This window comes from Drosophila suzukii, chromosome 2L (assembly GCF_043229965.1).
Source record: "Drosophila suzukii chromosome 2L, CBGP_Dsuzu_IsoJpt1.0, whole genome shotgun sequence".
Classification (NCBI taxonomy): domain Eukaryota; kingdom Metazoa; phylum Arthropoda; class Insecta; order Diptera; family Drosophilidae; genus Drosophila; species Drosophila suzukii.
Window position 1 is genome coordinate 9,293,369 of NC_092080.1, and position 27,966 is coordinate 9,321,334.

Genomic DNA, 27,966 nt, shown 5'->3' on the forward strand with positions numbered 1-27,966 from the left:
TATTTTTAATTAGTTTTTAAACCACCAGTGTTGGAAAGCGTAGACATACATGTGTAATCGAAACTATCGTTATCAGACGTTGCCCGCTAGAGGGCGCTAAAATATTCAAAACAGAGTCCGTTAGGCTCATTCAAAAGCAAACCAAAATAAATAAAATGCCGCCCACGCCGGCACCATTTATTGCAATTAATAACGAACAAATTCACGCACACGCAACAGATGGATAAACAAATCGGTTGGCGTGCAATGGCCGTTGAGAAGTGCGAGTGCCAAGAGATTTTTGATTCGCTTAGTTGCCGCCTCCGGTTCACACGGTGCAGTTGCTCGGTCCCAGAGATACGGAACCCCGAATCTCAATCGGGATCTCTAGTTGTGCGTCAAAGAGCGCCGCCGAAAAGCTGAAAATTATTAACATAATAAACGGGAGCGCTTTTTAAGTGCCTGCGAATGGTTCTACTCGGGCATAAACTAGTTTTTTGTGTAAATAAACGAAGCGCACGGTAAGCGTTTGAAGTTCTGGCCGGGATCCGGATCCCGCGTGGAATGTATGGCATTAGGGGATAGGCGAGAGCGTGCGCCCATTGTTGTGACACCTGCAGGCTCATACCCCTCATAAACCCAAGCCCCATATCGCTGTTCCATGAGTTGGTGGCCATTAGCTCAATGGAGGCGGCACCCTGGTGGTCCTTTATACTGCCATAATAGTTCCATTCTTTGTTGACACACACGTGAGTACACTGGGAGATATAATAGGGAGTTTTTTTATTGTCGTTTTGGGTAAAAATAATTATTTTCATATATTTTTTTGATAGTTTATATTATTTAAGAAATCTATAATAGGCTAGAAAATTATATTTACTAAAATATACATACCTAGACTTACATATAAATATATTTTAACCATTAAGCGATAATAATTTAAGTAATCTAATTTGATTGTAAATAATGCAAAGTATTGTTTAAAATATTGCATCTAATAATAAAGTAACCGAAACCATTACAATTCATATTTTACTTCAAATTTGATATGAAACTTAAACTATTGATGCATTTTTTCCACTGCTGTATGGTGACAGTAATTCATATGCAGCTATGCATCGCTGGCTTTATATTTTTAAAGCTCAAATGCAAATGTCGCAGTCGCATTTAAAGTTCACTTCAGCCGCAGACCTTTGACCTGACCCCGAATCACCTCGGGCAACGTGGGTGGCACCCTTTACAGAACTGCCACTTTGTCACATTATTGGAGGTCGAATCATCAATCACTATGGCCATGGGTGGATTTTCCAAACCTCCCACTCCCTCCCCACCGCACCACTGTTCTATTTTCCACTTGCAATTGTCTGTAAAGAGAATTTGTATAATTGCCAATTGCCGCGGATTTACTCGATTGCAGAGACCAAATAATATTCAGCATACGCCGTGTGTGCCAAATTAATTGTAATACATTTCGCCGCATTGCCTCACACTCACCTACAAACACACACTCGGGCACTCGAGGGGTGCTATATATATAACATATATTTTATATATATATATAGAGTAGAGAGATTCGCATAACAATAAATCCAAACTGAACATTTGCGGCGCTTTGCACTTTGGAGCACTGAGTTCCCTGAGTTGTCTGTAAATTTGTGAATTTGCCATGGCTTTCCTCTCGCTATGTGTGTGTGTGATTTTGAGCATTGTTTTTGGCATACAAGTGTAGCAGAAATTGCAATAAATGCTTTAGTATGTGTGTTTACCCCCCTTCGAGGGCTGTAAAGTAATTTGGATTCTGAATGGGCTTCTCTCGCAACTAAGGAATTCGGAAATGTTCATTGAAGAAAGCAGCGTAGTCATGATAAATAAGGTTTTTTTCAACCTTAGGACCCCTAAGTTCTACTAAAGGGAATAATATAAAGTGATTATAATAGCAATAGAACTGTCAGGAACCAATTCGTGAAAATAAATAGAAATCATGGGGGTTTTTATAATATTAAATATTTGCAAGTAACATGGAATACTAGAGAAAGGTATGTTAATTTTGGGGTTTAATTTATAAATCTATAAAAAACATACATATATATCTTAAAAATCGTAAATCTTTACCATTTTTTTCAATTTTTATAATATTTTTCGTGAATATACACAGAATAAACAATGTTCAGGATTTATTTTATATAACAATAAATATGTGCATGAAACTTGGCAAATGTGTGAAGAAAATATTATTTTAAGGTCTTTAATTTACAAATCATTAAATAAAAATACATACACATATTTAATATGAAAAAATAGCTTTAAATTTTGATAAAATCTTTTGTGAATATATACAGAAATAAACATGTTCAGAATTAATTTTTTAATTTATTATTTATTAATTATTATTTATTTTTAATAATAAATATTTGAAGGAAACTTGTCAAATTTATGAAAAAATATTAATTTTCTTTATTATTATTTATAAACGTTAAAGTAAATATACATACATACACGTTTTGGATCTTAAAGAAATGGAAATTGTTCAAATAAAATAGTTGAAATAGATGAACCATTATTTTAATACTTATTATAATAGTAATTTAATACAAAAAGGTTGATAGATTAGAAGTTTTTGCTCAACCCTCGTTGTTGTGACTTGAACGTAACACATTACGTATACGTGATGGGCAAACACTTTTCCGCTTTCCCCGCTTTTCCGTGTATGCGTATCGTTTTGCCCTTCGGTAGGCTGCAGTGCAGCAACATTTTTTTACGGCTGTTCTGTTGCGACATGTTTTGCATGGCCGAAAAACAAAAATACGAGGCCCCAGTACAAAAGTTCAAACACTGTTGCAAACAATTTGCAATAAAATTGAATGCAAAAACCAAGGGAGTGACAGGGGGGGGGGGGGGGGGGTAACAACAGCGGTGGCCAAAACTCAATCATGTGGCCAGTGGAGTGGGTCACTAAGTGGCCCTGCCCCCCTTTTGCTCAACCTTTGTTTGGAGCTTTGAACCTTGGCGCCATTTCGCTGACCGGCCCAGCCAGGCGCATAAATTTCCCATCGTCTTTCGACAGCGAGAGGAAAAGTGGGGTGTGCGAGGGGCGAGAGAAAAGGCGGTGGGAAAGCCGAAGGCTGCAGTTCAAAAAACTCGCTTGGCAAAAGTTCAGATCAAACTTTCGTCTTGTTCTTGCGCTTTTCGCATCGTTTCAGTGCTCGCTCCTGAATTTTGCCATCTCGGCAGCAATGACCTACAAAAGCATTTAAAATTTACGACTTGGAGGCGATTCTGCCTCGAGATGAATGAAGACAAACTGCAGAAATGGCCAAGGAGGTGGCGATTCTTCGGACAATGTCAGTGATGCCGGTCAATTGGGAAAGAAAAGGAAAAATGATTACGCTTTTTATAGACTTCAATAAAAAGGATAACTATCCGTATCTTTATTTACGGTTCCCAGAGAGTTATTTTGAAGTAGTCCTCACATTTACTCATTTACTTCTCAAAATAAGATGTACACCATGGTCTTACGATTGTAAGATTTATGAAAGTACGGTTCAAAATTAAAAAATAATACACGATTAAATACTTAAAATAACTAATACAATGACAAACTGGAACTTCCTTAGTTATATCTTTTTAAAAAAAAGTTGGTTAAAGTTCGATAACCTTGAGGGTTATTAAAGTGAATATGTTCCCCAATAAACAATATAATAGCAAACTGAAAGGTATAAATCGACATTGCATAAAAATTGTCATACATTTTTAAAATTAATAAAATTTAAAGTAACAAAAAACCACTCTTTGTTGAAAAGTTAAATATCTTGAGGGCCATTAAAGTGATTATGTCGCCTAATAGAATTATTGGCCGAGTAGGCAGATCTGTTGCTCCTGGCGACCTGACAGCTCGTTGGGAGTTTTCCAAAACGACTTGCCAAGCGTGGAAATTTGCGCCGCATGCGTCAAGTTGTTTAATTGCACTTGTGTGCAATTACATTTAAGTAAGTGAAAGGAGGAGTGCACTCTGCTGACAATTAGGTGCACACGCGTGCACAAATTAACTTTGCCAGCGCCCACGGGGCGTATGCGTAATCAGGGGTAAAAGGCCATTGTACATCAGAAAAAACAAAAGGCTTGCCGAAAATCAGAGTGCGTAACCATATCACACTGCGTGCCTATGGATAGTACTCTAAAAATATATCTCGGGCAGGAGGTCCCGAAATATTTATACGCGCGCACATACATTCCTTCGCTCTGACTGCACGAGTTTGGCGATTTGCAATTACTTTGCTATTCTGGCAATGGCTTTTATTCTTCGCCGTCGCTGCGTCTGTGTCTGGCTGGGCTGCTGGTTTTTCCGACCGGCACCCCCCACTCCCCCGATTTTCCACTTCTCATTTTCCCATTCAATGGTCTATTGTCTGAGCACGCTTGGCATCGTTTCAAGAGCGCGAAATCGAATGCTTCTGCTCATTACTCATACGCAACGTGGCCCATGGCGGGAAAGCGAGCTAGCAAAAAGTTTCAATCGAAAAAGCAACTAATTGCGAAATTAAGCGTGGATTTTCGCCATGATTTGTACTTTATTTAATTAAATTATGTGTAACTTAGATATATCAAATTTTGTTAAAAAAATAAATTCCCTCATTTTCTTCTGATTGAAAATACAAAACTATTAAATATTTTAAAAAAGTTTTTATAGCTATGACCAAAACTTATTATGATATTCTTTGTTTCATATTTTTTTAAAACATTTTTGTATAATTCCCTGAAATTATGACTAATTCAATTTGCGTAAACACATTACGCAAGAGATTTATGCATTATTATCCCAGGCATTCTTTATAATCCCCTAAAAATTGCCAAATTGAGAGCAAAAGTTTCTGAATTCATAATCGCTTGAATTATACATAAATAAGCAAATTGAATGTGTTTGTAAAGGCGGCAACTGCAAAAGTTAATTATGCGCAAAGTGAAACCAAATGTTTTGGCTCAAACACCATTGCGGGCGAATGTCGAAAGCAAATTGAATGTAAACTGAGAAAAATGAAACACGATGAGCAGTGTGGCCATGAAAGGGGGCGGCGAAGGGCCATCCATTTAATGGCCAACTGTCCGCTGGCCTCATAGAGCTCGAAATAATGTGTACGATATAGAGAGAAAATAGAGAATACATAAATCTACGGCTAGATGCTGTCTGGCTGATATAAAAAATGTATCACAAAAGCATTTCAAGTGCTCTGACAAAGGCGCTAAAAGCAAATGGATAACCAGCGGCACATATACGAACATATGAACATAAAAATAAATTAATCAATTTCATGCAGACAACAAAAGCCAAAAAAATGCGTTTGCTTTTTGCATTGCGAAACTTTTCCGAAAAAAGCCAATGAACTTGAAGCCTTTCTTGGTTGAATTATTGTTATAAGTTCAGGCAATTAAAGGAATATTTGCAAGAGAAATATTATCAAGAAAAATATATCATAAATAACTATGAGAACTGATAAAATAGATAACAAAATCTTTTTAGTTCACAGTGTAAAAAAATAAAACAAGTGAACTACAATTTTATTCAAGCTTAAAATATACCAGAAAATATAATTTGTATATATTTCTTCTATTCTTCTACTTATTTCATGTTTTAAAATCACTGAACTATTACTTTGACTAAAATACAAGCTTATAAAATGGCTAGGACTAAATTAAAGTACGTAAAAAGTAGTCAGTTCTTGGTAAATCAATACAAAAAGCAATGTCAAAGAAAAACTTAAGAAAAATAAATTACAAATGTATCTAAACCCGGAACATTGCCAAATCTTTTCTTCTTACTCTCATTTATTTTTCATACACTTTGGCAAAAATTTATTCTATCTTTCTATTTTCACGTAGAACAAACACTCGTGTCCTTAGAGAATATTTTAAGGCGGAAACCAGCCAAAGAATTCAATGTGGCACTCAGCATATGCCTCGTGGTCAAGGCGAAGATTATTATTATCGAATATTTTATAATGCATTGGCCAATCCCCAGCACACCGATATAAAATGTAGAGGGGTAAAATAAATGTGTGCGAAAACTCGAGCTGCAAAAGTTTATGGCATGAACAGCGCCAAAAAAATGTTTTTCGAGTGCGAGCCGTATTCGAGCACTTCACTGGGCGTTGGACGATGGGCGTGGCAGGGCAGTGGGCGGAGGTCTAAGGGGGCGTGGCGGCGGAAGGTACTTGAGAAATGGCGCGCGAATTTGTTGCCAACTTTCTGGGCATCGGAATATTCGAGTGCCCCTGGCTCACTAATTTCCCACCGCCATTTGTCGCGCTCAACATTTTACATATTTCCCGTTTCGCCACCCATTTCTTCGATTTATATTATATTTTTTATGGGTCTAGGTGGCGAAAGATGGTTTACGGCAGCATCGATCTGTGGGAATCACATCTGAAACACCTGATACCCATGGTTATGTACTAATATTATGGGTTTAAAATGAAAATGTAATTGAACTAAGATTACTTAGTATTTATTTTAAAATTAAGGGTGCAATTTAATTGTAAGCCTATGGTATCCTATTAAAATATACTATTCCGACTTTGGTCTTTATATTTATATATATAAAATATATTTATTTATTTTGACAAATGATGAACATTAACAAATAACAGTATAAATATCCCATACACCAATTATATGCTTTTTTCTTGGCATACGACTTTTATCCCATTAAATTAATTTTAAGTTCCTTATGCCCGAAATTTTTTATATTAAGTTGGGTAATCTTCCGCATAATACTTTCCACATTTCTTAAATAAAAGCATTTAATATGCCCAACGAACGTTTGGGACTCTGTTTATTCAGGTATCTATGTTTAGCGTCTGTTCACGGCTAAGATCCCTCGTGATATTTTCAATGAATACACGACAAACGGCTGTTTACCCCCTCTTGCCATTTTCCTCTTGCCCATATGAGATATTTATGAACCGCATTCGCATAATTATGACTTATTTTCTTTTAATCTTTGCCGATTCAGCGGCGAACAACGCGGCGTATGCGCAACGCGGACTTTGACTGCGCCCAGCATATGTGCCATTAATTTGCAAGTAATTAAAATGCCTTCGAATTACTGCAATCCCAATACAAACAAAAGCAAATATCTTATGCTGAATGCAGCGAAAATCGCGTTTGGTTTGCCATTCGTCTGCCAAAACCAAAAAATATACATCTTGCGTCATGCGCTGCACATTGTGTGGCACAGATTGTGCCAAGTTTTCAAATATAAATAAAAGTTATAGGCGAAAGCGAAAATGTTTGCCTAGCCGATCGGCAAAAGGCGGCAGCAATTAATGCAAAATAAAATGTAATTATACTGCCCGTTTAAAAATAATCGATTTAATTAAATTTAAAATTGGATTCGCGGCTAATTGAAAAGCGGAATCGGTATGAGAATCACACCGATGGCGTCTGTTCGGGGTTGGGTAATCAGCTACTTAATGCCCAATGTGCTCTCAAGCGTTTGGCAGTAATTGTTAGCAATGAAATTACATAATTAGCGCCATGCTTATTAGGCTAAAAGAAAAATAGGCGAAAAAGGAATGACAAGTCGGAAGTTTCTACTAATTGGAAACCTGGATTTTAGCAAGATTGATGTTCAATGTTGATAAGATAATTTAGGAATTGCTAATAGGTAGTTCGACTATCAGACACCCATTACTTAGCTAAGGGGATATGCAAGGAGAAAAGCGGGTGCTCCCAAGATTGCAAACCACGCCACCTAGCGTCGATTCCTTATATTTGCTTATAACTTCTTAATAGATGTTCCGATTAAAGCAATTTTTCTGCAAGCCAAATCCCAACTTTTTTGCTATTATAATTTCCAAGACAACAGTAGAACAGACGGACATGGCTAGATCGACTCGGCTAGTGATCCTGATCAAGAATATATATACTTTACAGGGTCGGAAAAGCTTTTTTCTATCTTTATCATAAATACATACGACGCATCTTATATACCATTACCTTTTACTCTGCGAGTTATGGGTAAAATAAACCATTTTTAATTGCAATTATTGCTATATTTAACATATAGTACTTTTATGTATAAGAGCCTTGTATCGCTTTGTGGTTTTCTGCCTTGTTAATATGTTGAGTGACTTATCTAGAAAATCTCATTTTGTTCTCGGTTTAGATAAATTCTTGATGCAAAGTGTTGAATTAAATAAAGAGACATTATAACTCTTTAAATAACCCCATTTAGCCAGCCAAACGACTTCTTAAAGGCCATAAAAGTGGAGATGTGCTGGGTGACTTGCCTGGCGAAATGGGTCCCGGGTCAGTCTTTCAGCTGACTGAACTTTCCCGCTGAGTGTTAATTACCCCAGAACCGACCCGCCACCCCAAAAAAGAAAGGGGCGTGGTGGCTGGGGCGGTGGCAGAAGGCGGAAGTGCATCGGCGAGGACGACAACGAAAACATTTCATGGCACATTATTTTTATTAATAATTATTTCACATGCAGACCAGACGGGACCGCTTGTACATCAATTTTACATGAGCAGTCAGCTTCCCTCGGATGTGGGGATGTGGTATATGGTATACGGTGTGTGGTGAGGGTACGGGAAATGGGGCTCCTACGGGCTGGGTTCGTCCATGTTCCGGACACTGACAGCGGCCGACGACGTTGACGCAAATCGAAAATGCCAACTGTGCGCTCTCGGTATCATTATTTCATTTCGCCCCTTGTGTTTTTATCTTGGCTGGCAGGTCCCATAACTCGGTAGCACACACAGTATGGTTTTTCGGGTTTCGACTGGTGGTTCTTTGGCCATGTTTTAATAAGCCTTCAGGTGCAGCTGCAAATGAGCCATGAATTATTTGCACTGCACATAGATAATTGTAATTGCGGGTTTCTTCATTGCTTTTTAAAAATAAACCCAAATTTTTGGCATGAAACATATTGGGGAAATATGGTTTATGTAAGCCAACGTAGAAAAGTTTCCTAGAGTGAAAAAATCTTTTCTCTTTTCCCCACAAAATTTGAGTTTTGATGACGCTAATCCGACCCTTATCAATAATGATCCAATTTGGTTGTGGCTCCTTGGGGAACAGACAGAAAACCGCTAATGACAAATATAAATCATGGCTTCGGTATGCAGAGTTCCTCGGAAACGAACTCAAGCTCCTGCCAGGAATTAGAGCTTATCCTGTCTTTGGGGTAGGACCACCGACCCACTTTAACCTTCTTTTCATGTGCTTTTTTTTATTTTGCCCTAACAATTCTAACCCGATTCTGTATGTGTTTTGATTTCGACGACCTTATCGATAGCAGCTCCTTTTTCCTCCTACTTGGGTTGACATTTTTCCTTTCTTTTTGTTTTTTTTCTGCTGGCAGGGAAAGAAAAAAATGAAATTGCAGGAGTAAGAGAAGTAAGGAGGGGTTTCCTTTACATGCAGACACAAACAAAAATTTCGTGGATAAATATAAAAATTTAATGGTATTAAAAAATATTGTTAAAGTTCGTTTAATAAGGGAAATTGCTTTTTATATTTTTTAATACCCATTGTATTTTATTTTGTATTTTTTTTAGGATCTTCAAGGAATAGACTTGTCTTAAATGGTGTAAATCTTTTTTTTAGACAGTGATCCAATTTTCTCTAGTGCAGGTAACAGCTTTTCCGCAGTGTTCGAAGTTTTTTGTTGCTTTTTTCCGGTCCTGTTGTTTGAACATTTCTTTTTGTTCCTTCGTTTGTGTTTGTAGTAAAAAGTAACAAATATGTGGCATTCATTTTTTCTACCAGCTTTGTGTTTTGTTTTCAGACGCGTTGAATATAAAGAAAATAAATAAAAATAAGACGCACACAGAGGCAAAGATTTCCCCGAGCCCAAAACACGCTCATTGATACGAATGCGATGTGTATTAATATAAATAAAGCGAAAAGTAAGAGAAGCAACAACAACAATGAGAGCGAAAATTGCGAACGACCAAAAAACTTGGACGCCCACCCCCCGAGCCCCGCAGGATTTTCCGCCAACAGCCCCGCATTTTCCGCACCCCCTCGATTTTCACTTAGCACGCCTGGTTGTCTGGTCTGCCGGCGTCGACGTTGACGTCGCTGCCCTCGCGTTTTATTGTTTTCCGTTTTCCACGCTCATCGCTCGACGCTTTCCCGACGCTTTCCCGACGCCCACAAGCGTGTTCACCTTCTTTTTTATGAATGAACGCGATTTTCTAGCCAGCGGCAAGAACAAAAACAAGCCAAACATTAAGACGCGTGAAATGTGCAAATGGAAAATCATTTAAAGGCAACAAAAGCCAAGTAACGCGTAAGAACTTGGCCAGAAAAAGAGATATCAACACGTCAGAGGGTGCCCACGCAATCTTGACCCGCCCATCGCCCCTTTCGCTTTTCCATTTCTCCAATTTCACCCTGATTTTCTCACTGCCATTAACAGATAACTAAAATTGGTAACAGGAGCTGCATTCTTACAACATCAGCAGCAGTTAACTGAGATTGTTGAATTAATCAATCTATAGCCAATTAAATGTGGGAATCTTAGTATTTCTTAAATTAGCTTTTAAATGCCCTTCTTTCTTAGTTGGGTTTAGTACACTTATAATATATTTATTGCTTTCTATATCAGAGAAAAATTCTGACTGTTAATACAAATGTAAACAAATAATAAACACTTTATAATTAACTTTAAGTTTTTAAAAATCTTACATTTTCATATATTATTTAAATAATATTAGTTTAACCACCATCAACAACTTTAATCGTTGCTTTCTTTTTTTGTCTTTAATAATTCCTTCTTTCTATTTTATATTATTTTAATCTATTTTCTACCCTCACTTATATTCTTTTCAGCAAGCCATTATTAAAAAAATTATTTTATTTTATTTTTTTGCCTTGGTTTTATTTTAAAATGTATTTATATTATTATGTGAGTCATTCTATATTTTTCATTTGTCATTTTATCTTTTATATTTGTTAAAATACATTTTTTCCTCTTTACAAAACACAAATTGGTGCAACTATCCATATTAAACAGTTTCCCTTTCAGGAAATTAAATGAAAACAAAATGTAGAAAATAATAATTGTTCTATTGTTAATATTTGCTGTTATTAAATTGTTATTATTGCTATTAAATTGTCTAGAAAATCCGTGTATTTATCTATGCCAACTTGAGTGGCGTGCTTTCTTGAGAATACTTGAATTATTATCCCACACTCGAAAAAGATGCTCTTATAATTTGTGGGAAAATAAGCAAAAACCTGGTCGCAACCGCGATTGCGGCTCAAATAGTTTTCCAAGCCTTTGTAATATCCTGGCACCGCTTTAACCGCTTTGGCCCCTTTAACCTCTTAACCCCTGGCTGCTCCTGTTTTGTTGTCTTATTTCGTTTATAGTGCGTTACATCTATGTCTTAATTTTTAGTGATAAGCAGGCAGAACCACCCACATTTAGGGCGAACACCCGCCGTTCGATGAGATTCGTCATGGGAGCCAACATGTTCGATGTTCAACTGGCACACTCGCTCTTTCGGATTTCAGTTTTTGCTTCAGTTTGTCGTCGTCGCTCATACGCAACGTTGGCCGGGCGGAAAACTCAGATTTCCACCGTCCTCGGTTATTAATTGCTACTTTTGACGCGTGTGTTGCGGTCAAATATTTCTGCGTGGTTTGAAAATTGTTTAGAAAAAAATCATCAAAGGAAAAAGCATAAATGCCAAGCATTTCGTGAAACAAAAGTTAAACTAAAATTAATTAAATATGTGTTAATTGCCGAGTATTACATACATTTATCAAGAGAAAACATATCCTAAGTTTGCATCGACTTAATTGCCCTGCCAACAACATTTTTGACTGGTAAATGATTTTTGAAATCTCTTCTGTAAACATTTTGAATGCAAATGTACATTTTTGTAGTTTCGTTGTTCATTGAGTTTGATATGTTTTATGGGCTGGAAGTTGATTTGTTTTGAACAGTTTCCATACCCGGAAAACTCAAAACATCACATTGCTTGGCAACCATACGAATGGAATTTGATTTTTGAATATTACCATTGATAAGTTGGATCTTATCTTAAACGCACACGAGCCGCCCTGATATCAATCGGAAACCAAACATAATATAACTTATCTAACTCCCGTTGACTTTTGACTAAGCCGCACAGAAGGTCATTGTGGTAAAAGTAAATATTACTTCTCTGCAATATTTCCAGCTGCCGGAAGTGGAAACTAGCCCGCTTTTGTTTGGCTGACTGTTAGCCAAAGTCCTCGGAAAGGTCAAAGCAGACTTTCCAACTCTAAGGTTAATACTCGCCAAAGGTTGCATCCAAAAGTTCGTTTCGTCAAAGTTTGCCAGTCAAATAGATTTTGAGAGAGATCTCTGGGGCTATTGGAAAGCATAAGAGCGGAAAAAATATTATTGCAATACTTTGAAACTTACGGATGGTTGAGAAATGCCGAGTGTGTTTGTTTTACTAAGGTTATCTTTAAATTAAAAATATTAATTGTTTCGAAATACGTTTCAGTGCTATGAAACATAACAAAGAAGACCTTCCATTAGTTTTTGTTATAATAACATACATATTTTCCATCCAAAAGTTCTCCCTAATTTATTTTCTTTACTCTCAACAAAACCTGCGCGTTGAAATCTCGTCAGGCTTTCACCGTTCATAAATAACTAATTCGTTGCCAATTCTTGGGAAATATCTTAAACGGGGTTCAGAGTTCAATTGAGCTTAGTCCAATGCCAATTGCAATTCCCTTTCGCAATGCCAATCCCCAATTCTATTTGTCAATCGCTTTCAATTACATTTAATTTACGCCCAGTGACTCGCAGGCATTTCCCATTTGGTCAAGTTTTCCCCCTGCAACTCCGTGACCTTTCCATTTTCCGCCCCATCTGTATTTTTCTTGGTTTATTTACTCCTTGAACTTGAGTTTGGCCACCGCTTAACGTTTGTAGTTCCCCATTTTATGGCCTAATTAAAGTCAAACGTCGCATTAAATTTTCTTTTTGCCATAAAAACGTAGCGAAGATGCGACATCGCCTTTATTTATTTTGTTTAAAGTTCAGCGGCGGCATAAAAAAAAATGTCTACTGATGATGGGGCCAGCCACTTGAAGGAGATTTATGGCCCCGATTTATTGATGAGCTGAATAAGACGTCTGGCAAATGAGCCGTGATTGAGAGCTGAATTGGCTGATGGCATTATGTCCTCCTAGGATGCTAAACAATTGGCCGGGCCCCAAATGCACGTGTTCGACTGCCTTGTCCTTGTATCATGGCACTTTTCCTGCACTTTTCCCGTCACCGCCACCGCCCATCTGCAAATGGCACTAATGTCACGCTGATGAGTATTAATTGAGTACCGCTTATACACACTCGCACACTCAGTCAGTGATATGGTTTCCAGTATCCAGTATCCGTAGCTGCAGACCCATAAATCTAACACACACCCGATGCCCCTGCACCATTCCTTGTCCATGGATTGGGAATGGGGCACATGGCAGAGCCGCCGCCGTCGCCAAAAACACTCTTATTTATTCACAGACGGGACACGGTCACATGTCGAAAAGTTGCGCCTTTTGCCCCAATGCACTGAGCGAAAAGGGTAACGAGAAGGGCACAATTTCTCATTTCGAAATAAAATTCTTTAGAATTTTATTTAAAATATAGCATTAAAACTATCATCCCTAACATCAAAAATTAGCTTACTTTTACTCTTGACGCGACAATGTAATTATCTTATTGATATTTAAAATATTTTAAAACTATTGGTTCTTTCATTTCTTTCTATTTTTATCATTGCCCAAATTGGTTTTAAAAAAATCATAATCTGCTTTTACAATCCTTTTGTCATTTAATTAAATATCATACCCCAGACTTGTTAGTTTTTTTGTATATAATCAGTGAATCATTGAAGTGAGCAATTGAAAAAAGGTTTATCATGCCAACTGAGCATTTATATTTGACCACAAATTCATAACTTGGTTGGTTGAAGAGATTAATATATTTATTTAATACATGGCTCATGGGCTAAGTGGCATTGTTTTTGTGAAAACGAAATTAAATATGATAATAAACAAAGAATACTCAGCAAAGTACGTGTTAATGGTTATCTATTGTGTTTGATTACGTTCAATAACTGTCTCGTCTGGGATCTTTGTTTATTGCATTATACCTAAAAACATAAATAATTTAATAATTTATCTTTCTAACGTATAACATTTATTTCTTTTTACCAATAATTATGGTCTAAATCAATTCTGATAACAAGAGATGAGCGGGTTATCTTATGAAATTGATACCATTTAGATTTGATAGATGAGAGATAATTTCTGTTGCCTATTTTGCAAGGTTTTTGGTCTAAGATGACCCGAATTAAAGGCTAAATTTATTTGAAGGTTCTGACCTAAAAAGCAACCTGGTAAATTAGGTATACACAATTTAAGTGGTTTTGAGTTTTGTTCAAAGGAATACTTACTTCATAATAAACAATAATATAGAACAATAAAGATTTATATATATTTTTTAAATTTAATATTTTGCTTATAATGTTGTGCTCTAATAAAAATAATAGTAAATCCAAGGATTTAATATTCAATTTAAATATTTGTTGCTGTTTTTCCACCTTGATTTAAATATTTTCAAATTAAAACACGCAATTTGATATATGTTTAATATTTTTAATATGAAATTTTGAATACAATATTCAGATATTTATTTCCAATATTTATTTTTTTATCAGAGCATTAATCTTGTGTTTGTAAAGAGAAAATAAAAAGGGGCTTAAAATCTTTTCAGGAGCTATGAATTTTAAATGTGGAATTAAACCTTCCACGAAATATTGCAAATATTTGTGTATATATTGGATCTTTATATTGATTACATCTTCTTTTCCGATTTACCTGTAACTCATACTGAGAAAGGATCGTATATACGATGTTTTCCAGAATTTCCTCGGTGTATTTTCTTGTCTGGTGCCTGAGGCATATGGTTTCGTGACTTGGGCTGACCATGTTTCGCTTCTGGAGGGAGTGAGGGGGAGTGTGTGCCTGTGCGCTGGCCATTGTCCTGGCGGTCCTGCCTACCGAGTCCTTTGTGTGGCGGGCCCCTTCCCATTGCCACGTCACACATGTGGGGCTTTGCATTTTCCTCTTGGCTTTTCCCACCCCCCAATTTCCCCACTGGAGGCAAACAATTAGTGCGGGTTGTTGTTGTTCCTCTGTTATCGTTGCGTGTGTGAGTTACTGTGTTTAAACAGTTGGCGTCAAAATTATAATTAAAACGTGCATCAAAGTCGTAAGCGGCAGCACAGCATGTCACAATTTGTTATTGTTGCAGCCGCCGGGCTTTTAGAAAATTTTCTGATTTATCGGCAAAGTCGGAAAAGTCCCCTCCCTCGCCCACTTGACAGCGCGTCCTTGTAGCTTAATTGAATTTTTATTGCCAAGTTTGCATAATGTGAGCCTGACTGCGTGAGGGTTCTGACGACCCGAGGATCTGGTATACGTAATCCTGGGGAATTACGCACACGCCGCGTCAGCACGAAAATTTTCACTCGAATGCAGTGACCCATTAAGCTGTGATAAGCAACAGCCACAACAGCCACTGCAGTGGCGACCACAGAAAACAAAAAAAAATGTGGAAAAAATGTTGGCCAAAAGGGAACGAATCGGTGGCAGGACATGTAATAATCAACTAACGAACTAACCAACTATTTTCACTGCAGTTGGCCGTGATTTCGCGATAAGCTCGAAGCTCTGCGGCTACCCTTTCTGGGAAAATAGGCATATTGGGCAGGAAATGAAGATTAGCAAAGATCTACTAAATATTTCAGAATTTCACACAATGATCGATTTTGTAATGGGAGAAAAAACGAATATTAAGCTTAATTCTTGGACTCCGTTTAAAGTCAAAAATGTAGCTTTTTTAATTATAATAAATATTAAGTTTATTTTAAGAAATGTTTTTTATATTCATTTCACGAAACTGTTTTGCTAGCCATTTAAACAAAAATGTTATATGGAAAGTATCATTAACTTAAGATGTTTCATACCCAACTTATATTTAAAAAAAATAGATCATGTGTATATTTTGAATATAATAAAAACGCAGCTTTATTGATAACATTCTTCTTTTCATTTTAAGAGAAAATGAAATTTTTGATGCCGCAACACTTTATTAAAAGTTTATAGAGCAGCTTTTTTACTTCTTGAAAGTATTAAGATTATTTCAATAAATGTTTTTATATTTATTTTATTAATTTTTTATGTTAGCCATTTAAACAAAAATGTTATATGGAAAGTATCATAAACTTAAGGTGTTTCTTAGCCAACTTTTATTATAAAAAATATAGCTCATGTTCATATTTTAAACATGATAAAAACGCAGCTTTATTGATAATATTCTTTTTTTCGTTTTAAGAGAAAATGGAATTTTTGATGCTGCACCACTTGGTATTATGCATATTTTTCACTTCTCGATTGCGTATGGAGGAGCCACTTGTGTTTGCGTACTCAAGAGAGTGCCGCCAACATATCTGACGATAATCGCAAAATAAATAAATTCCGTGTGCCTCCCGAGAGGCTGAGATGAAAGTGAATTGAGTAGCATAAAGACTTTGATCCAGGGCAAACTGTAGCTTTTGTAGCAACTACCGCTTATGCAGCAGCAGTCTGTCAGTCTATCAGTCCATCAGTCCATCAGTCCGCCAGTTTGTCCCTCAGTTAGTCAACCCATCAGTCAGCTAAGTTCATTTTAGCTGCCCCTCAGGGCACTTCGCAAAAAAATATAAAAAACGAACCAAAAAAAAAAAAAATGTTGCATGCGTCAAGCTGATTTTTCATTCATTGCAGCTCAGGGCATTGTGTTTTCCCGCTGCCTTTTCCTCTTGACTTGTGACATGGACACGCGATTCAGGGTGGTATCGCCTGGACACCCGACTTTCATGTGTCAAAGTTCATTAGAAAACATCCTGTGCGCATATATGCATTTCCATATATTTCATTTTATTTTCCACAACAAAAACAGGAGGGCAGAATATAAATTGAATTGAAATTGTGCAATGAATGGGCTTAGCAGGCAAACCTCAATGGGCAAAGATTTCTGTATTGTGATTTGATTTATGAAAAAGGCACTTACTTTTGTTTTTCAGCCACACATATACGTATACATATTTTTCCAATTGAGAGATTTATGGCGACGAGGCCAATGTTGGTTGTTTGTCTGCTGGAATATGTAATGGCTGCATAGATGGATGGCTGTTTGAACTATTACAGATACCAAAGATGAGTGCCTCTACCAAGATTGATTTCTACAAATATTTAGTTTCACCATTGCTTAAATTTAAATTCAAAGCAAAGAGCTTTTAAAATAAAATGTTGGGAAACATGGTGGCTTCAAGAATTTGACACTCCTTAAATTTATATTAATTTAAAACTTACATCATCATTTTTTTTCATACTTTTCAAGCTTATAAGATATAATGTAGTAATGAAAGCGACTATCTTTAAGTTGTAAATATTTTAAATGTTTTTATTAAGCCCAAAAAAGTAAACAATTATCTGAATCACAATCGCTAGAAGCAGTTCTTCCAGAAGGGTTTTAATAAAATTGTATAGGGGTAATAATTTAAGGCACTTATCATGATCAAAACTGTCGATTACCTTCAAATTATCACCGACAGCTGAAGTGATTTTCTATAAATAAACGAATTTCCTTATTTATTATTACCACTGGCAAATGTATTACATTGTCAGTGGGGAAACTCTGCCCGATATGACTTAACCGAGTTAACTGTCATCCAAAATGAAGATAAGCCCCGACAGTCAATCATTTGTCAATAAAACGAAGCACCGTCAGGTTTGCTTTGCAAACATATTTTCAGTTAAAGTAACAGTTTATGCCACTCCAGTGGTCAATTGGGGATCTGAATGTGACCCTTCATGGGCCCCCATCCCCCCTATATTTGATGTTTATTCTGGCCAATTCCCCGGAATCTAGTCCCTGGCTGGGGAACTGGTTTTGTGGAGGCCGTGCGTGCGGGCAGTGGAGCGTGCGTGCCTTTCCAGCTGAGTGATGAAAGCATTTAGACAGGCTCCAGGACCTAGCTCCCCCACTAACATACATTCCCGCCCAGCAGACACATCCCTGGTCCTCCTTGTCCTCTTGCTCCACCAACACACAGCTTTATTCGGCAAAGGACCAAGGACCACTTATGTGGCACACAGAGGAAGTCCCCGCTTCGACATTGGCATCCTTTGGCCCCTCAACTGCGACAGTAGAGTACTTAAACAGGGACAAGTCTTGGCGTAACCGAATTCCTGATACCCTTCAGTGGATACCGCCTTTCATTAAATTTCAATATGTAATTATATCACAAATTGGCTTTTACCTATTTATCTACATGCGTATTGACTTTTTCACTTTCGCTTTAAGTCAAGCCAATTAAGATCCAAGGGTTGTGTTGGTTACGTTATAACTACCACAAGTAGTTTTCCTGGAATTAGGTAGGGCCTTAATTTCCCAGAATTAGTAGCTAATTAAAATGAGCAATTCAACTGTGCAAATATTAGCTTTCCCACGCAAATGTAACCAAAATTCAAATCGAATCGGATTTTTCTAAAGAATTTCAATTTCTATTTGTTTACCCAACTTTAGTTACATGAAATGGTTGCCACAAGGACATCTCAAAAAGGTTTCATTAGTTTAAGCCCGCAAATATATCCTCTTTGGCACCAAGCAAATTAGTATATTTACCGTTGGCCCATTAAGGGGTAAAGCAACATTTCCAGCAAAACCTAAACATTCACTCCATCCCCCAGAATCACCCACATATATGTAAGTATGTATGCAGAACTTTAACCAGAATGCCAGTGCCAGTTGAGCATCACATTTTTGCCTGGCTGCCGGCGTATGATGCACCTGAGGCGAGATACCTGGCGGGTACCCCCTCCACCAATTCCAAACCATCCCTCAGCCCCTGCCACGCCCCCCCCGGCCGTCTATTTATAGAGCGGGTAGAGTGTCCTGTACCATGTTAGCGTGTGCCACGTCCATGTCCCTTCAGCCTCGCCAGGGTTGTCTCTTTAGCTGGTTTTCAGCCAGGGTTGCTCTGGCTGATTATGAAGCAATGTTTTATTTTATTTTAATCAGATTAATTTCGTATGAGTAGTAATATAAGACATATCTAGCGTTGCATAAATAAATATTATAAAAAATGTTGAATGTGTAGAAACTATTTAATTTCTCAAACCTCTCTTGTAACTAATTCTTAAATTTAATTTTTGGAAATACATTTTTGTTTTCATTTATTTATAAATTTTAAAGATTTTGAATTTACGTTTGAATAATTTTTTTGTTTTGGGTTTAAAACCTAATTTTTTAAAATCTATTTTTAAGTTTAATTTTCAACAATCCCTATTGTATTCATTTATTTGTGAAAAGAAAAGATTGTGATTTTAGGTTTGACTAATTTTTTGTTCTTATTATAATACTTATTTTATTTGTTCTTTTATCTAAAAAGTTTTAAATATACGTTTTGAAAGCCGTTTGGTTTTTATTTAAATGTATTTATGGTAATTATTAATTCAAGCTTAAGTTTACCTAAAATTTTATTCTATTTTTAGTATTTTCCCCCCAAAAATCTCCCAACACGGGTTCTAGTCCTCCTGCGGTGAGGGGATCCACAGACATTTGACTGAGTTGCCAGTTGAAGCGAGAGTTGTCTCCATGACAATATTCGTATACCATACATCCATATGTGTACAGTGCACACTGTACAAGCAGATATAACCATACGTACATACACATAGCACACGGTCTATTTGTACTTGGTGTGTTGGCCAACTTATGTGTGCCATGTTTGTGTGCATGTTTATGGCGCAAACTATTTGCCTGTTTATTTATTGATGCGTCTATTTGTTTTTGTTTGCGTATGAAACAAGACGATGGCGGAATTAAATTTTCCAGTTTTTGGGGCTTTTGCTAAATATGATTTGCTGCCTTGAGTTATTAAATAGTGTTCCCTAACTGCTTGAATGTCTCCCTTTTATTTGTGTGCCCCATTTTGAGGGGGGTAGAACAGCCAAAGTGGATTAACCGGAAATTCAGTTTACTTTTCCCTTGGTATTTTTTTTCTGGATTTGTTATGTTAATGTCAGCTGCTAACGATGTGCTGTGTCCTTGGTCCTTTTAAAGGTTGTCCTCTTTTTTTCTGGGGGGCCTGTTATCAAGGCGTGGGTCTGCTGTTTTTAAATTGTGGCGCCTGCCAAAAAATGTTGGTCGATGGCTGTGATGATTAAGAGTTTTGGCTATGACGCTGTAGAATTATTCCATCTATGGCCCAGACCCGAAAGACAAAGGGGCAGGACATCGACATGACCTCCGCAGCAGACGCCCCAGTGGGGTCAATTTCTTGAGTGGATAATATAATTTTTGCCAGATCCCTGACTGGGTTGCTTTCTCCTCTACTAAAGTCGAACTTCACAAGGTTCCTTTTGGCCATTTGGCAACTTGGCGACTTTCAGCTATTTCTATAAAATGTTTTACATATTTGCGCTTTTTGCATGTGCACACAAGAAGATTGTGTTGTTATATGGGAGAAGGAAAGGGTTTTGGGGGAGGTAGCATACGGTCTTGGCATAGTATGTAAATTTTCCAGCTGTACGTGGCTTAAATTGCTATCACAATTTACAAATAACTTGCAAAATGCCAAACACAAAAAAAACCCAAAATGTTTGCAAGGCAATCCCAGATGTTAGAAATATTAGGAAAGGTTATATGTGGGTAATGTCTTAAAAGCTTGAGTATTTCTCAGATTGAAATTACAAATACAAACTATTAAAACCAAGCCAAACGAATAAACCAATTTGAAAGATAAGTAATATTTACTACAAATTGAGTGGGATAGAAAGTATCTTTGGCAGGTTGCTTTTTAAAGTTGGCCAGCTTTCTTAGAATCTTTTTCATTTAAGATTGTATTTAAGAGTAGGCTAATTTAAGATGCTTTTGTGTATGGTCTTTTGTGTGAAAAACTACCTCAGCTCTCCTGTTTTCCCTGTTCAGCCGCAAAATTTCCGGTAAATCGAACCAAATTACTACTTCTATCGAAGTTTTCACAAAAACAGAGTCTCTACAGAGCGCTGGCAACATTGTGGCAACTCACTCAACTCGGTTAGCCTGTCATTATTGTCCGGCATAATCACATTATTTGTGAAGTGCAGTGCTGCAGATCGAAGAATTCCCCTTGAACTTTTCGTGAATGTCACCAGCTGACTGTGCGGTTCGCTCACCTACGACCTCGACCATCCTACCAATTTCCCAATTCCCCAATCCTTGCGGTGCCATTGCCACCCACAGAACCACCTCTTTTTTCCTCTACCCCCCCGTCGTCAAATATTATTTTAGTCGAGCCCCAGCAAAGCGGGAAATGCGAGTGAGTGACAGGCAATAAAAATGGGAGGCGACACTCGGCCCGGCCACTTCCGGTCGAGCCGGAAATGTTTCTGGACACCAAGAGAGGGGGTGGTGGGCTGTGTGGTCGGGCGGACCGAAGGCCGAAGCCGTGTGCTATGCAAATAATTTAATTAATATTTTATGCGGACACCCGTCGGGGCGGCGAGGCGGAAGAAAATTGGATTTTTATTTACATTTTTGCACTTACTTGAACCCGCCCGAGGATTCTGAATGGGAATGGGCATTGAATGAAGGAAGAAATGCACAATAAAACCAGATGCGAGCGTAAATTAAATCCCTACCTCTTTACGCATACATATAGATCGATGCGTTGGCATTGGCCTGCAGTCAAAATTGAGAAAACATCGAACAAAAAAAAAAATAGCTCAGGCGAAATCAACTTACGCCTGTAAACAGTAAACAAATCGGATGGATAAATTCAAATATATGTCGGCAGAGATAGCTCAGACAGTTAGTTGCTCGTAAATCGGTGGGGATTATGTGCGCTAATAAAAGTTTAAGACGCTCGAGAAAAATATACTAGTACATGTAGAGCAGGCGAACGAGGAAGCGTTTGAAAGTTTTTGACGATTACGCATACGCCCTGTGAGCCAAAGGTAATTATTGCGTATAGTGCGGAATAATGATGATGATTAATGGCTAGACTAAGCCCAACGGAAAACACTTCTCATTTATGATCTTAGCTAATAGCTGCATTGGCCAGACAGAATTTGGCGCAAGTCCATGATATTTTCAAGACAAATACGGCTTATTTATAAATAAAAAACTTAAAGGGTATTTCTGTATTTTAAAAATAACACTGATCGACACAGTTTTTGGTGCAGGGCTATAGCCATTAGAATGTGTTAATGTATATTTTTGTGTACCCGCGGTTAAAATGAATAACAACATTTAATGTTTTGATTTAAGATATCTTCAAGAGTCGCTACATATAAAAAATGTCCATTTTGTTGTCGAGTGTAATAAAGAATAATTTAAACAATTGATTAGATAAATAGATACTTAATTGATTAGATAAATTCTGGTCTGGCTTAGTTATGAAATTTCAAAGATTTACTATTCTTATATTTTTAAGCAATCTATAAGATATAAAATGGTATGGGAAACCGTTCCAAAAATCTTGCTCTTATCTTAATAGAATATTAAAATTTCGCTGATGCCGGCTGTCATTCCTAATTAAATTTGACTGTGTTATCTCTTAACTCTTTTTCACAGTTGGCTCTTTGTGAAGCGTTTGTTTGTCTGTATACCCAGAAGTCATGTGTCTGTTGACACTTCTGGCCTCCAAGGTCAGAGACGAAATAATAATCATAAAAAAATACCCGCAAAAGAACATAAAAAGAAAAGCTGAGCAAATTTTCGGTGACAGTAGATGGCAATAAATAATAAATTACAGGAGTTAATGCGAGCAATGAGCGCGGAGAGCGTTGGGTATTCATCACACGGATGTGGGTTCTATATTATATAGCTTGCCCTATAAAGTATCGCGTGATCCGCCAACGTTGTGGAAATTTCGGGGGAAAAGTGGGAATGCTTTTCGCAACTTTCTGCCACATTGCGTTGCCAACACGCACGACAGTCGTTCTGCTTACTTCTGAGTTTTTCCGAGTTTTCCACCTCGTCTACCCCCTTTTTTTGCCCACCAAGTGGCAAGTGAAAAACCTTTTCTTCTGTCATTGTTCTGGCAACTTTTTTGCCAGTTTCTCAAGTGATTGAATTGAATTGGATTGGATAAAATTGCCAGAGTGAAAAACTTTAAATTTACAATGATTGAAGCAACCGCCGATGACGATATTGTACTTGCAAATGAACTACGGCAAAGTGCTTTTTCCCATTCTCCAGAAAAGGTAAGCTAATCGCTGGGCAAGCCTTGTCTCAAGTTTTCCCCAGCAGGTTGAAACGGGATTTTCCAGGGCATTATGTAAACATTGTCGGTTTTTATTGTCCGACTTTAAAGTTCCGTTGAAGTTTTAGCGAAGAACTTGGGCCATAGGCAAAGCTGCGGGCTTACGGACACGCTTTTAAAAGGAAGCTGCTCAATATTCATGTTCCTATCGCTAGGCAAATGCAAATCAACATTCCTTAAGCCCGGGCAACTTTTATTGGGCCAGAAATCAGGTTTCCGGCGATGGGGTTCTTGGTAGTTCGGGGGAACTTCCTCAAAGTTGTTAATGTTTGATAAGGAATTGATGGGGAACGCTGAGTGAAATGGCAAGAAAGTGGGGGTTTCAGTTTGTAATTTTAGCCTCAGTTGGGTTTCTATTCGATTTGGGTTATTTTAGACAGACAGTTTTCATGCCTTGATGTTGAAATGATAATTTTGTTCTTTACTTATTGGTTTATTTATTATTGAATTATCTTCTAAATAATTTGCCATTTATAACAAAATTAAAGTAAGCTGTGTTATATTACATTAAATTAAAATATCAAATAATTATAATAGTTTGATTATATGCAAAATCTAGGTAAGCTGTATAATATGACATTAATTTAATACATATAATAATTATTTTTGATTATATGCTCTTATCCTTTATACTATTTTAATTGCAAAAGTGTCAACGTACTATGCAGATGGGATTTAACAACATAAATACGTTTAAGCCAAGCTGCACAGCGAATTTCGATTAAAATTAAAATATATATGCTGCATGTTTGTCCAGCAGCTTATCAACTTGTCAAACTGTCAATGTTTTCAAACGCAATTATAAACGCACTTGCGGTGGCAGCCAAAATGAATAAAATACCAAAAGCACCTCAAAACTTGCCACCACAAACAGTGTTTGCTTGGAAAGCCTAATAATTATTAGCCATTATAAACATACAAACAAAATCTGTCACATTCATGTGCATTTAAGCTGTTTATCAATTTGGTTCAATGTGTTTACTCAAAGTTGGTCTTTAAACCCAGACCCATTCAGCAAAACCATGGCCATTCCATAACAAATCCGAAAGACAAACACATAAATTCTTCAGAACTTTCATTGCTCATTACGAGATCCAGAAATTCCAGAGCAGGTGTCATCGGTCAGCCGACAACCACCCACAACCAAATTGCCTGTTTTCCCCCATCATGTGTGTGTGGGAAAAACATACCTTTAATCGGAACTGAACGCCCTCCCTTATCACAGATAGACTCCATATGCCTGTGGGAAGTGGGAAATGCGCTGGTATTTTTTCTGGAAAACCACCCATCTGCCTTTGTCTGCGCTTTCACGTCAGCATAATTAACATTTTTTTACGGCCTGTAAAATTTCTTGAATTTGATGAATTTATACGTATACGTCCAGCCAGAAATTCAAAAATATACAGAGTGAGAATGTGCAACAATCAAAACAATAAAGGCCAAGGCAGGCGATACGTAAATTTACTGGGTATTCTTTGAGTTTCTATTTTCGTCGTGGCTGGCTAATTCTAACACTTATGCTTGATTTATGACCTGTAATTTTATTATATACAGGAAAGATTAGAAAAAGCATAACTCTTAGAACTAATTCATGAAAAATTGTTTACTAAAACAAATGTTTAAGTTTATTTCTTTTTGTAAGGGTCCTAAAAATTTGGAAAATGTGAATTCATAGAGGGGTATATAATTTTAAAAGTGAAAAATACCTATTGCTACTGTTTTAAACAACACAACATTTTGGTATTTTAAGGTTTTAATAATAATTTTTGTATATTTTCCAAAATCCACGGTAAGACAACGTCGACACATTGGTTTTTTTTCCAAAATGTGTTGGCCATTAAATATGTACGAACCTAGAAATGTGTCTGCATGTATTCATAGACTTCTTGTCGACAGAAGTGTAGCCAAAGATTTTTCTTTGGATTTTTCTGTTAGGTATAATTTGTTTTATTTTTATGGTGGGATAATTTGCATTTTTAATGCCATTAAAAATTCATAATTGGAAAATAATGGGCCCGAAAGAGGGCGGCCAGAAGAAGAGTGGAAAATCGAATGATGATGGGGGAAAAAACTTTTCGTAAACTTTGACTAATCTTGTAACTCTGTTCTGTCTTCTTTCATTCTGTCTGGCGCAGGGTGGAAAATGGAAAACTGAGGAGTGAGAGCCAAAGTGAAACAAAGTGGGCCCGAAGTAAGATGTCAGCAGCGTTAGTACAAAAGGCGGCGGAAACTCAACTCGACCAGTCACCGGAAGTGGGCGTGGCACAGCTTGCGACCATATCGTTGCTTTTGCAATACGACATAGACAACACACTGAATGCCATTAAGGAGCAAAAGAAGATGACGCTGGACGCTCGATTGGGTGGCGAACAGTCCGCCGTGATGAATAACAACCAGGACAAGGACATCAATCGAAATATGCCGGAACAGACGGAGCTGGAGGTGGTGGGATTGGGTCTGGGTCTGAAGAGCAATGAGACGGCCTTTATGCCGCCCACTCCGCCGGCCACGCCCAACCTACAGAGCACCGCCCAGAAACGCTGGAAGATTCTGGCCAAGGTGCTGCGCAAGGACTCCGAGGAGACGGTGTCCTCCTCCAGCGATGAGTTTGCCGAGGAGCAAACTGCCTCCGTGAGGCGCTTTAAGAGCTTCGATCTTCTGCGCCAGGACAGCTTCGAGGATCATGTGAGTCTCAAGTGCTTGGGCAAGACGGAGAACTGGTACAAGTATCGCATGCAACTGGAGAACGAGTCGGAGTACTCGGTGAACATCCATCACATGGAGCGCCAGCTGACCGCCAGTGATCTGATGGGGTTCAATAATACGGGCAACATATGCGTTTGGCCCTCGGAGGAGGCCTTGACCGCCCTGGTTCTCTCCGAGGTGGCCTCGTACAGGGGCAAGTGGATCCTGGAACTGGGTGGGGGATTCACCTCCCTGGCCGGCCTAATGTTGGCCAAATATGCCACTCCCTATGCCGTCCATCTGACCGATGGCAATGAGATATCGGTGGAGAATGTGAGGAAGACAGTGTGTCTCAATGAGCTGAGCTGCTATACCAAATGCTCGGTTCTCAAGTGGCAGGAGAAGTGCGCCCGATCCCAGGCGGAGCAGGCCAAGTTCGACTTCATCCTTTGCGCCGACTGCCTGTTCTTCGATGAGGCTCGATCCGCTTTGGTGGATACAATCTGGTATTATCTGGCCCCTGAGGGTTCAGCCCTAATAATGGCTCCTCGTCGCGGTCGCACTTTAAGCGTTTTCCAGGACGAATGTGTGGCCAGGGGCTTCCGCGTGGAGTTGGCCACCCGGTATAACGAGACCATCTGGCAGCGGCATCTCCAGCTGAAGGCCGATTCGGACCTCTACGACGAGGACCTCCACTATCCTCTGCTCCTGCGGCTGTGCAAGAGCCACAGCTAGGAGAAAACCGAGGGGGGAAGGACAATTGGGAAGCCACTTGGCTGCAGTAGGTGCAATTAAACTTAGTCAATGTTTTAGTTGATAGCAAGCAAATTCCAGTTTACACCTTAAACAAAAAATGAGGCCAACCTGCAGGTCTCGACGAACAAAAAGAAATTCCTCCCACACTGAAGAAAAAATGTAGCAAGTCAATCTCGTTAGACTGGTGCTAGAAATTAACGTGAAATGTTTGGGAAAACTATAATTGGTTATAAATAAATTTGGTTTAGAGGAAAAAGATTACCTACACACAGAAAACTATGATTTCGCTTATGGCTAAACTATTAATTTTCTTTTGAACAAAAGTTTCTCAATGTCTAAAAAATTTTTTCATCAAAAATATAGTAAAAACTTATAATTCTTTAAAGTTAAAAAAAAGTTAACAGATGCTTAAAATCTAATTCGAAATCACATATAGCATAGGTACATAAGTACTCCCTTACATATTTGTTTTAAAGTCCATTTGGAAATTTCAAAGCCATATCTATAATACTCAAGGTAAATTTTAATGAAATTGATACATATTCACGGCTTTAAAGCACCAGTCTAGTGATCACTTTTAGCACGTAGTTCACTGTTAAGTTGTGTAACAAAAAATTCCTTTGATATGTAAATTTAATTTGCGTTGATTCCACAAGTTTTGTAACTATTTTTTTTTACAAATACTCCTCGTTATGTATATGTAGTTACCTTTATGTATGTTACACACTCCCACCCACACCGATACCACCACCCACATACACATACACACAAAAACACACACACAAGTATTATTTAAATATAATGTATACGCTGAATAGCATACCTTTGGGCTGCTTTTGTAGAAGCGCAGTGGACACCCTCAACTGAAAGGCGGAAAATGGATTCCCTGAAACCATACACAAAGCAGCAGCGCTCGACCAATTAATTAATAGTTAACTAAACTTAGTGTACTGTAATTACCTAGAGCATGTGTTAATGGTTATATGATGATGATGAGATAAATACAGTATCGAAATGCCACATATGTGCACTTGTTTTACTGCCCCGAAAAAGGGCCAGCCAAATGGTATATTGGCAGTGATGTCAATGGTAATCGTCATGAGCAAACATATTGTCAGAGTTATTAGCGGACTGTTCGTTAAAATACCGATGTGGGTTGGGATCGGAGCTGCGAAGGAA

The 27,966-nt window shown here is 37.8% G+C and overlaps 1 protein-coding gene across 3 annotated transcripts; it reads left to right on the plus strand.

The window, feature by feature from the left end:
• The first annotated feature begins 236 nt into the window (after positions 1 to 236).
• On the plus strand, positions 237 to 27,811 carry LOC108021306 (calmodulin-lysine N-methyltransferase). 3 transcript variants are annotated; one of them, XM_036816796.3, is made up of 3 exons: positions 11,517 to 11,818; positions 12,175 to 12,263; positions 25,482 to 27,811. In XM_036816796.3, the coding sequence occupies exon 3, from the start codon at positions 25,543 to 25,545 to the stop codon at positions 26,764 to 26,766; it is 1,224 nt and encodes a 407-aa protein (XP_036672691.1). In that variant the 5' UTR covers positions 11,517 to 11,818; positions 12,175 to 12,263; positions 25,482 to 25,542; the 3' UTR covers positions 26,767 to 27,811. The 3 variants fall into 3 exon arrangements, with proteins under 3 accessions (XP_016945449.1, XP_036672691.1, XP_016945448.1); XM_017089960.4 differs by lacking the exons at positions 11,517 to 11,818; positions 12,175 to 12,263 and adding an exon at positions 237 to 728; XM_017089959.4 differs by lacking the exon at positions 12,175 to 12,263.
• The last annotated feature ends 155 nt before the right edge of the window (positions 27,812 to 27,966 follow it).